The sequence below is a fragment of the Botryllus schlosseri genome, chromosome 11 (genome assembly GCF_051294905.1).
Source record: "Botryllus schlosseri isolate E-star chromosome 11, Bs_hap1, whole genome shotgun sequence".
Classification (NCBI taxonomy): domain Eukaryota; kingdom Metazoa; phylum Chordata; class Ascidiacea; order Stolidobranchia; family Styelidae; genus Botryllus; species Botryllus schlosseri.
Window position 1 is genome coordinate 10909180 of NC_137246.1, and position 12389 is coordinate 10921568.

The 12389-nt window shown below is 39.4% G+C and overlaps 1 protein-coding gene across 1 annotated transcript; it reads right to left on the bottom strand.

Annotated features, from left to right (window-relative positions):
* Window positions 1–11309: 11309 nt before the first annotated feature.
* LOC145450012 (putative methyltransferase DDB_G0268948) lies at window positions 11310–12152 on the bottom strand. The gene has a single exon (XM_080328465.1). It carries the CDS (start codon window positions 12150–12152, stop codon window positions 11310–11312), a length of 843 nt encoding a protein of 280 aa, XP_080184591.1.
* Between the last annotated feature and the right edge of the window lie 237 nt (window positions 12153–12389).

Sequence of the window (12389 nt, forward strand, 5' to 3'; positions counted from 1 at the left end):
TAATTTCTATAGGACTAGTAATTACCGCCAATCATTATTTCCTCGTGTGTCTTGCTTGTATATATACCCTGTGTTCTGTTGTCTCGTGGTCTTTTTCATTTAACTGCACTCTGGATCGTGTCGCTGCCTTAAAGTTATTCTGTTGATATATACTGATTCTGTATTGCAACCTCGTCGCATTGAGTTATTGTTCAAACAAGATCAAGAACATAACAACGCTACATTTGTAACTGTGATACGAAATTTAACTACTGAATATTCACCCGCTTTTCCGATATTCCTTCTCTACAAAATGAATTCTGACTATTCAGTACTCCGTTAAGGTGGACGCCAATACCATTGCCTGAAAATTTCAAATGGGCCTTTCTGAAATGCGATGCAGTTGAATCGAATGACAAATTTAATTGAATGACAAATTTCATACAAAGAGCATATCGCTGCATGACTTTGACGAAGAGTACGTTCTTGAAATTGGTCTTTATCCCAGCTTGACCAACAATCCGAAAGAAATTGCATCGATTTTTGGAAGCACGTACGCATGTGAACAATATAGTTTGGAATAATGAAATTCACGAAGAGTAAGCCAAGATCACGTATTTCGGACGTCCATTTTGAATAGGGTCTGATTCTTGTTTTATCTGGCTTGTTACCAGAGGTTGAAAACCTTTCACAAAGCAAGCAAGCTGCGTCAATTGTCACTTTTATTCTGTGTTGTTGAAGTGTTAATACGTGTGTCGTCTGATTGGTATGATTGAGATTGCAGCATTGTAAGATAATATACCGAAGTGAGCGTAAAATATAGTACTAAGAAAAATTCCGGCCCGCCAAAAAGTTGTACACCCGAAATTTGGCCCGCGACTAGCAAAAGGTTGCCGACCCCTGCCCTAGGGTGTACGATACACCCGGTGAAAGAGCCCTGGTCTATATAACCTACATACCAGTATATTATGGATCATAGTTTTTTAATTCTAGCCATACCTATATTCGCAAACAACGAAATTAGGAAAAATACGAGGATTGGCAGTCTCAGCCTGCATACAGTTATAAACCGCTGAGACAGTGGCTCCAACAACGATATGAACTATAGTCCATCCTCAAGATTACCGGACCACGACTGACCTATCGATCTTGCCTTCCATGACATGCCACCCCATTTTTGTCGCTTGCTTTTTTCTATACTATCTTCTTTGCTTTTCATTGAGTGTGCAGTGTGCATGCCTCCTCTTTACATCGCCTAGGCCAGTGGTTTCCAACCAGGGGGGAATTTTGAAATTTTTAGGGGGGAATCTGGCTTAATATTTTTTTTAGGAAATCTGGCTTTGGCATTGTATCGGAAGATACACTGGGTTCACAAGGTTTTTAGATTTTTATGGTATAGAACTGTTAAGTAAAAATTAGTTCTTTACAATTGTATGATTCTTTGGCGGATTTCAATCTAGGTGTATGTTTATACGCCTTCCGTAGATATTACACCCCCTGCTAAAGATTGGGCTCACGAGACGATTTCATTGGGTCCACGACAGCCTCTCGACCAAATTGCTACTAAGCAGGAAAACATCAAGCCGAATTCAGCACAAGGCCGCTGGTGAAATTGTTTACCTTTTTAAGCACACAAATGAGCTAACGAGAAAAATATACCGTACCAGATTCATCGATTCAACTCAAGTCCATAGCAAGCGGACTTGGTGATTTTTTTTTCGTCAGCGGCTACCCGACCGGTCAATAACAAGTCAAATTTGACTGTACTTTACCAAAGTTTAGTGCGGTCCGCATTCGCCATAGTTCGGACATATCTGAATATGTTTGGCCATCAGTTGCTCAGTTAACAAATGGTTGTGCGTTAAAAAGCACATTTTTATAGTCACAGGTAACTTTTTCATAGGGGGGGGGGGGGATTTTAGCTCAAATATCGGCCAAGGGGGGCACGAGACGAAAAAAGTTGGGAACCACTGGCCTAGGCCAAGGTGGGTGTCTGATTCCATAGACTACTCCAAGTCGCTTCGACACCATCATATCTTTTCATTGTAGCGCATTTGGTGGTGGATTGAACTGATAAAATTGCTAATAAACCAATGATGATGATGAAGTTGGCATATTTATATGCCTGCTATGTTACAGTCGTCATCTGGCGTCAGCCTTGCGTATTGCGCATGCGTTGCGAGGAATACAAGAGCCGTAAGCGTGGAAATATTTGAGAAGTCAGGCCCGCGATTGGTCTCAAGGTTTGAATCGTACCCGCGGAGCAAGTTGAGTTTGACACCCCTGACGTAGGGTTTCTTCACCATGCTACGTCAAACACCACGCTGTCTGCAAAAGCTGCTTTTATCTATAACAATGGTTCGAATCCGTTACTAACCCGGGGAACGCTCACACTAATCTGCAAGCCTTCGGGAATCACAAATTTTCGCTGAGTCATAAAACAGAAATCTATCACAATACCCGTATGAGCGCACATTTGATAATAATTATAGAGTGCATAGATCACTGGTGCGCGTATTAAACTGTGGGTGTAGTTTTAAAAGAATAAGCCCATAAAAATATGATTTCATTTCATTTTCAAAACATGTTCTCGAATATTCATTACAAATCAGAGTCACTTCTGCTGTTTCCTTTCAGACATTTCAAAATTCAGAAATGCTATAACTCACCTTGGAAAGCGTCATCGTCTTGTTCGGTTGAAAGGCAACAGCGTAATACCAATTGCTTAATTGCAAATGAGCCCCTTAATATTGGAGATAGAATCAACCTTTCATACAAGAACGGGGTTTCGATTCCGAATCCCAACCTCCCCTGCGTACGCAACTGCACGCGATGTACCAACCCAGCAGTGACAATTCGACTGCTGATCGGGCCAAATTGCCAGCAACCAATGATGGCCAAGACGCGATTGTCATCACCAATCTTATGTAACAGCAGAGTATATGTGTGTCTTGACCTCCAGGCACCTCTGAGACTGGCTCAGGGGACCTCTGGGGTTCCCGGGAACACCGGTTGAATATCACTGATATAAGATATAGTTGAAGTAGTTGTCATTAATCAGAGTATTCTTGGTGACATTCGTGAGATGTCACTCTTGACCAGGAGGGGGCAACCTTTTGCTATTCACGGCGGCATTTCGATTACTTACGTAGCGTACGGCCGCATTACAGTGCATATAAGCCGTAATGAACTAATACTGGGCGCCAAATACCCATGTTAAACTGTCAATTCACGGTGAACTCATCTGGACTAATCTACTTTCTCATGTCGGCTTACTATTATACCCACCAAAATCGCTAGTGGCCAATGGCCATATTATGAACAATGAATTTTTTTTTCAGATTCACAAATCAATTTCATCATTATTCGTAGTAGATTCACATATTTCCATCAAATATTTATCATTTATCAGCCCATGTGATCAAATTCACTGGTGGAGTTGATGGAGGCAGTGTCTTCGAAAATTTAGGGCAAGTTACACATCATACTGCCTCTTCGGGTGCACCATTTGTTATTGGTCACTTTGTTGCATGCTGTTATTTCTTCACCTCCCATCAGGATTGTCGGTGGGCTATGATGTAAATATATTGGAATCGCCCAAACGTACCAGAAACAAAGTTTTTCTGTGAGTAGCACACGATTCCAAGTTGGTATTTCCAGAGGTGGTCAAAGTAGTTAAGAAAGCTACTCAAGTAGAAGTAGAAGTAGCGACGAAAAATCAACTCAAGTACGAGTAGAAGTACTTCCTCCATAAGCAACCTAAAACTACTTGAAGTAGAAGTAGAAGTAGAATTGACTGACTTTAAAAGTACTCAAGTAAGTAAGTAGTTGTGAAAACGATCCTAATTCGTACACATGGATTGTAAAAAGGTGCGAATTGAGCTATGCGAAAGGGGACGAGCTTGATTCATATTGATGCATACCAGCAGGTATCCAATTTTCGATAACATAAAATGAAAATGATAGTATTAATATGGAAATGCTATACCATCCTCTGCTTTCTCGAACGGCACGTTTTAGAAAATAGCATGGTATGGCGCCATTCCTCATATTATAAGGCCGTAGTTTAGTCGAAGAGCAATACGGAGAAGTTGTATAGCATACGGTCTAAACACGTTGCGTGATTACTAATCACTGATTAGTAAACGTTAATAAAAAATATGTTGGACCGTAAAAATGCAATATTGTGTAGTTTTATTTTCGGAAATTACTACACTTGCTTTTATACCAGACAAAAGAACTGATATTAATTATAAATCAAAGTATATGATACTGGGAATTGAAAGTGATACATAAATACTACTTCTAAAAGCGGAATATGTATTTCATGCCTTCAGTCCAGAAAATGTCAAAGGTGGTATGCTAAAACAGCGCTAAAACTAACAAAAAAAGTCAAAGTCCACTTTTCCAGGTTAGGACGCGCCATGGACATGCTAGATTACGATTTGACAAGTAAATGCTAGATTGCGAAACATCAGATTCAAACGTTATGATGAGCCATATATACTGTGATGAATTATTTCATATGGGCGAAGGGCTACAATGTGGTGTGAACGGAACCACGCCAACCCACTACCTAAATTATATTTATCGACACTTTCGTGAAATGATACTGATCACACCGTATCCACTGCGCGCGAAGCGCGACGAAAATTCTGGGCTTTACCCAACTTTTATGAAAATTAAATGTTGATACTCCGTGAAAACAGCCCTGAAATTCCTCAGGCTATCTTCCTGATTGGAAGATTGAACTACTTCTACTTGACAAACTGAAAATAGCGAAAAGTAAGTAAGTAGATTCCAAAATATTATGAAATAGAAACAGAAGTAGCGAAAATCAGATCTACTTGAGTAGGTACCACAAGTAGAGGAAAGCTGCTTGAGTACTTCGAAAAAGTAGAAGTACTTCGTTACTGACCACCTCTGGGTATTTCTATATGGGGTGCATCATTTTCCTCTGCTGTTCGCATCTGTACTGTGGGCTCAGATTTCAAAGGGCGCTACTATATTAAAATCGAAAAATGAAGAATAGCATTGAATCGCGTGGAGTGCGAAGAAAATTTCAAGATTAAATAAAGTCCCTTAAAAATTCGGGAGTCAACTCGTAAATTCAATTTGCCTGTCGACGGCCGCCAGCACATGCTAATTAAATTAAGTGTCACGGCCGCACCAATTTCCTTCAACGGCCGCATGTTGCCCACCCCTGCTCTTGACCGTAGGTGGACGCAGTATCATGATCTTGTAATAGCTTGGTAGTGAAATATGGGCACCATATTTGCAGCTAGACATCTCAGATTCTTGGTACGCAAAGAACGTTTTTACACCAATGGAGTCAAATATCATTTATGGTTGCATTACATCATACACAGCAAACTCCCCTTACACGGTGAGACAATATTATATAGCTCATGATCCCGCATTACAACGCTAATTCTACACCTTTCATGTCCAGTGGCATGCAAGTCATGCACTCATCGCATGCATCTGCACAAATCGTGTGTTGTATATCATGAGTCGGCGTATATGCCGCAAGAAAATCTAGGACAAAAATTTATAACTTCCTATTCAATCAAAATTTTCATGGATCCTAATGATTTGTGTGGAAAAAACGTTCATTTTAGTTCTCGATTAAATGACCATTTTGTTTTCATCATGATTCAGCGAGTCAATTGATGTTGGAATTCAAGGATTTTTGATCGAAAATATCGCAATAACTATAGAATTTTCATATTCAACGAAACTGCTCAATTGCTGATAGTGTATAGAACAGTAATTCCCCGTGCTCAATTAGCCTATACAGTCAACAGTAAAACACGCAACGCGGACGTCAGGCATACGTGCTGTGAACCATGCAAATGTTGTCTGTAACGTAGTACTTCCACTTGTTCGAGATACTTAAGTAGGTTTGCCTAATTGCACTGCTTCCTAAAGTGGGTATAAGTTTAGATTACTTTCAATTCTGCTTCCACTGTGCATGTATGTATAGTAGGGCTGTTAAAAAAAAAACTTTTTTTCATGAATCTTGCTGGCTAATTGATTAAATCGTTAGGTTGCCTTGAAAACCGACGCACACCAAATTTGAAGTCATTCCACCCGGTAATCATTGATTTCTGCCAACGCCATGAAATTATTGCGCTGTCTTCAAAAACGATGGAAGAATTCTAACTTTTTACACATTTTTGTGATTTTGAAAAGTATATAAAGCGTTTTTTTCGGCACTTTACATCCGTTTTATGAGTGAAATTGTCATGGTAACCGCGTGAAACGTAGTCTCCACGTCACGGTAACTGAATATATTTTTAAATGACATTTGTCATTTTGCCTTAGTCGCCAAAATACATTTTGCAATTTCGTATAGTTTTGAGATGTCTTGGAAACTGCAACTTCTACTTGTAATCGAGGTGAAATTAAGCGCGTTACTTGAACTCCCACTAGGGTAGTAACGCTGACTATTGACCACTTTGCCGATATATTAGCACTATCCACTGGTTAGTAGGTAGCTGTTACCAATACAGTTTAGATGAGCTCCAATTAGTTCGAGTTCAGGTGAATGAATTAACAACGTAAGGGAGATGCCGGACCAATGGATCGAAAAATGCGAAAACTTTGGCATAAATTACATTTTGATACATGCTCAGAGTTACATCATTAAGCATTTGCCATACACCAACCGCTTACAAATAGGTGCAGGGCCGTAACTAGGGTTTCATTTAAAACAAAAATCAATTTAGAACAAACATGTTTAAAACAAGGCCCTTATTTAAAACATGTCTTTTATTGTTTTTTGTTTTTTAATAAGCCATGACGTCACGAATATTCAATTTTTACGTCATAATGATTTGGCATTGACGGGTAAATAATAGGGATGGTGTGAACGTGAGGTTCACGTTCGAGTTCTGTATGTGAACCTCGGAAATTTAGAGGTTCACGTTCACAACAGAACATTGGTAGGTTCTGCACTGTGAACCTTTTTCATATATTACAATTTTCACTTCATTATGTTCGTGTTCACACAGAACCTTTCAAAAAGGTTCGCGTTCACACGAACCTGAACCTTTCAGAGGTTCACACCATCCCTAGTAAATATAGCTCATTTGACGAAATATCTGTACTATTGCTGTTGAGCCGACTATTTTGAGGGTTCCAACCATCCAATATCAATATATGTCGGCTAAATCGGGTGGTAGTTGTCCGTAGGCTCATACAACATGTTTTTGGGAAGTATTTACACAATTATGGCATAATTTTACAACTTTAATAAAACACAATTTTTTTAAAGGCCTTTGTTTTGAACACTGTTTAAACCATATGTTTTAAACGAAGTGTTTTAAAACACCGTTTGTTTCAAATGCAACCCTAGCCGTAACACATCTTTTTCAGCACCCCAAAACGCTGTTCGTTGGCTGCCATAGGGTGATTAACCCAACAACTAATGGCTTCGCCCCGAGACGTCTATTTATCCAACGAATCATTTCACGACTCACGACTGCACGTTACGCATACGATTCAGAAATAACTCACATACCGTATCCCTGATGAACAGGGCTATTTTTTTACCTAAAAAAACGGAAGATTTTGAACTAAAGAATCAAAATTTTGACATTTTTTGACCTTGAAAAACTTAATTTTTACCAAATTTTGACCTAACGTATGCAAATTAGGTGTTTTCCTCACATAATGTTACAATTGTACTACTTATCTTTATTTCTGGTTCGAACTGCCTGTCCTTACGAAGTAGTTTGGCCTGAAAAAACTTTTTTGCCCCAAAAACAAGACAAATTTTTACATGAAAAAGCTTTATTTTAACGAAATCTAGCCCCATGAAGAATACAGTATAGTTAAATCACGTATTATGGTAGATATAATTAATAGTTGTTGTAGCCTACATTCTCGGGTAAAAAGTGTCTGTCCTTACTAAGTAGCTTGCCAAGAATGGAGAAAGAACGTTCAACAGAATAGCAGTTGTTGGCTGACAACACTGAATTTGTGCGTGAGTATAGGTACACTGCTGGTGACAATGCTGTTTACTTCACCATTTTTCATAATGCGCTTCTTGATATAAGAACCATGCAATGCCAACGCAGTCTTGCTTCAGTTAGGATATTGCGGCACGTTGAGCATAACACCATGTTAACATATTAGTTGCATTTGAATTTTAAGATTCACAATGAGCAGACAATGGGTGGTCTACAACGGTAGGCCTATAAAGCATAGGCTACAAGCTGTAAAATGTAAAATTTTGACATTTTGTGACCTAACGCTACAATTTTGACCTAATTTTGACTTTTTTTGACATGTCAAAAAAATCGCCCTACTAATGAACTAGATTCGGTGTGTAATACGGATTTCCGAACGGAACGAAATAGTTATATTCGCCAACGGGCAACTCGCTTGTTCATTCATTTCGGTTTACTAGAGGCCAATATCGTGAGCATCAATATTTTGAACAGTCAGTGTGATAGTATATATATTGTAAACGTCTGATACTCTTTCTGCTTACGTGGTCAACTGATGGAGGTGGTGTTTTCGACAATTTACGGCACATCAACAATCATGGGATTCTTGTGGATTTTAATTACTTTTTGCACGTTGTTATTTCCAGGCCTCCTGTAAAGAACGTAGCAACGATTCCAAATTTTCACTGCGTCACGGGACACATCATCCCCCTCCTATTGCCCGCAGGACTCGGAGTGATAGGACAGGGCTGTTAGCTGTTGGCCAATTTGACGCCTGTTAATGTAAATGTCGAATGTTTCGGTCAGCATACAGTTTTTTTTTTGTGCCAAGGTTTTATCCCCGACGATCTCTGTGCACTGTGCAGAACACTTCACGAAATTACAGCATAGTGATCAAAAATTTATGTGTCTTGATGTATCGTGTAACCGAAATGGCTTGCGCCGAAATGCCGGTGCCTATCCCTCTACAGCATCCAAGCGGCTTCAAGGGATGTTAGGAATAAACCGTTCTTTCATACTTGAATCGAACTCATTTCTGCAATTGATGCGCATCTCTTATTTTTGATCAGTTTCTGCGACAGGACCCCATATACAGAGGTGGTCAATTTAGTCAAGAAAGCTACTCAAGTGGAAGTAGAAGTAGTCACGAAAAATCTACTCAAGTACGAGTAGAAATACTTCTTCCATAAGCCACCTAAAACTACTTGAAGTAGAAGTAGAATGGACTGGCTTTAAATCTACTCAAATAAGTAAGTAGTTTTAAAAATAGTCTTAATTCGTTCGCATGGACTATCAAAAGCTGCAAATTGAGCTATGCGTAAGGTGCAGAGAGGTTGATTCGTATTGATGCATCCCAGGAGGTGTCAATTTTCGACAGAATAAGCATTTTGTCGCATCATGCGATGCAAATTATAGTATTGATATGAAAATGCCATACTAACCCTTTGTTTACTAGAAGATCCCGATTTAGAGAATATCATGGCATGCTCCAAGTTTAGGCGAAGAGCAATACGTAAAATCTGTATCGGATACGGTATCATCAATCCGCGCGATTAGAATATGTTAATAACAAATAATGTGGATTGTAAAGGTCATATTTAGTGTAGTTTTATTTTCGGAAAATACAGTTATCACAACACTTGTTTTTAGGCTTCAACATGTATGTTCTGCAGACAAAAGAACTGAAAGTAATTGGAACTCAAAGTATGATACTCGCAATTGAAAGTGAAATAAAATTACCACTTCTAAAAAGCGGAAACTATATTTCATGTCTTTTGACCATGAAGCTTCAAAGGTGATCCGCTAAAACAGGTGTAACGTTCAAAAAAGCTGGATTTTCCAGACTAGCAAGACACGTAATGGTATGCTAGATTACGATATGATAGTTAATTGCTAGATTGCGAAACGGTAGTTTCAAACGTTATGGTGGGCCATATTTACTGTGATGAAATGTTTGATATGGGCGACAATGCGGTGTGAACGGAACCAAGCAATCCGGGACCTAAATTATATTTACTGATACTTTCGTGAAAACAAACTCACTCCAAAACTACTGTGCGCGAAGCGCAACAACATTTCCGGTATTTATTTGACTTTTAGGAATATTAAATGCTGGTATTCCGTGAAAACAGCCCCGGAATTCCTCAGGCTATCTTTTGTATTAGGGGATTAAACTACTTCTACTTGACAAACTGAAAATAGCGAAAAGTAAGTAGATCACAAAACATTACGAAGTAGAAGTAGAGAAAATCAGATCTATTTGAGTAAGTACCAGAAGTAGAGGAAGACTACTTGAGTACTACGAAAAAGTAGAAGTACTTGGCTACTGACCAGTGACAACCTCTGCCTATATATTAAGGACGGGCAACATGCGGCCCTCGACGTGATTTTGAGCGGCCTGCAGACAGTTTTAGATATTAAATGCTAATATGGCTGGCTGTCACAGTCTTCCGCAATTCTCCACTGCTTGTTTACTACGTCGAATTATAGTGACTCTAGGTTAGTCTTTCTTTTTATTGGACATAAATAATAGTTCTCTGTTTTCTCTGTGTCCGACATGCAGCTAGACTTCAAAGAGCCTGTACACAACTTTGATCGACCACAGATGTCTCATTTACTTCAACAGTTATCGAAGTGCATTACGCTAATAAATTCATTGAATACTGCTTAGGTCTCTATGTTACAAACTTAAAGTTTAAATTAAATACGATTAATCCTTGTATATGTGGATAGATACGCGTTTAATGAATCGATTGAGGAATCCGGCCTTCATTTTCCCATATCCGGCCCGCCGATTGGAGAAGTTGTCCACCCCTGCATTAAAATATTGAAATCTAATGACACTAAATCGTGTCAAACGCGAGGGAAAAGTTCATTCGGAATAAATCTACCTAAAAATATTGTATTTGATGTTGATTTACTAAATAAATCGGCCCCTTCGGTGCTCAGCCCAACATGGGTGTTTGGGTACGGTAGTTACTGGCCTGCATGTGAACAGCGAGTCAACACATGTAAATGACACAATTTCAACTTTTCTTGATATTCTTGCATTCTTGGACGAACCACTAACAATGAACAAAACCTACTATGTTGCGTCTTTTAGACGATGAAGGAGTTTACCGTAACATGGCAAAAACGTTGCTACAGCAGTTGCGGGGACTTGAAGAATCACAAATCGGCAGGATTCAAAACGCGATCACGTGATGCAAAGCCCATGCAGACCCAGCGATAAGGTGATTGAAAAGAGACAACGATATTCCCTAAAATTCCCTCTCGAATATTTTTCTATCATATCAGCACGTAATGTCATCACTATACAATACACAAACATTTCAATATTAACGGCCAATATGTTTCAATATTAACGGCCAACTTCTATTTTGCCAATATAATCGTAACTGAGTGATAGCACGCGCAAATTTCAATCTGTTCTTCATCCACATTCTCCATGGACCATAATCTTTTGATAGACTCCACAAGTTTGATCAGCGGGTTTTCTTCACCATCGCCAAGTCTTCGAACAAACGGAATACACATGTAATGGCGACGTAGTTCCGCAAGACTAAGCACATTTTCAATCGTCGTTACTATTCGGCGTTTACCCGGCCATTTGATGTCGTTATACAGTGTCTCGTGACAATCTAATAGGTGGCGTTCAGGATGCTTCAACTTGTTTGCGATCTCTTTTAATTTGTCATTCATGTCTTTTATCAGTGGTGTTGTATCTGGCATAATCTCTTGTGGTCCATTAGAGAGTGAAACCTTCGATATAACACCACCGTGAAACAGAGCAATGCCACCGGGTTTGAGGACTCGCTTGCACTCTGTAATAAACTGATCACATTGGATAAAATGCAACGCGTATACTACAGTAATTACGTCTGCGCTGCTGTCCGTAACAGGCAATGATTCAGCAGCTCCAACTTTGAACGTTATTGGACGAGGACTTGCGATAGTCTGCGCCTGAGATATTAGATTTTGACTGACGTCTAAACCGAGGCTTTGTTCGAATGACTCGGCTAAGATTCTCGTTATGATTCCTGGACCGCAACCAATATCCAGAAGACATCCAGACTTGAAGTCGCTCGAGATGTTATAGCATTGCTTCAGAACATCGCGGACAGCTTGTCCTCGCCTAATATCTAATGCTATAGATTTCGACTTCCCGTAGACTTGTGCAGCGGCAGTCGTTATGAAATCGTCCTCGAAGTCAGACATAGCGCAATTTATGTACAGTGTAACGTTGGTCTATCTATAAGAAATATAATTAATTCCGAGATGTGTACGGTCTGTTTATATGCGGATACAGCAAATGGAACACAGTATGAGAAATGATATATCGAACGAAAAGTTTTGGGAACAACAATAACAATCAAAATACATGTCTCTGCTTCAGGTGCGGTCAAATGCTTCCCGCGATATGTTGTCATTCGAATTCTTGCTTTTAATAGTGTT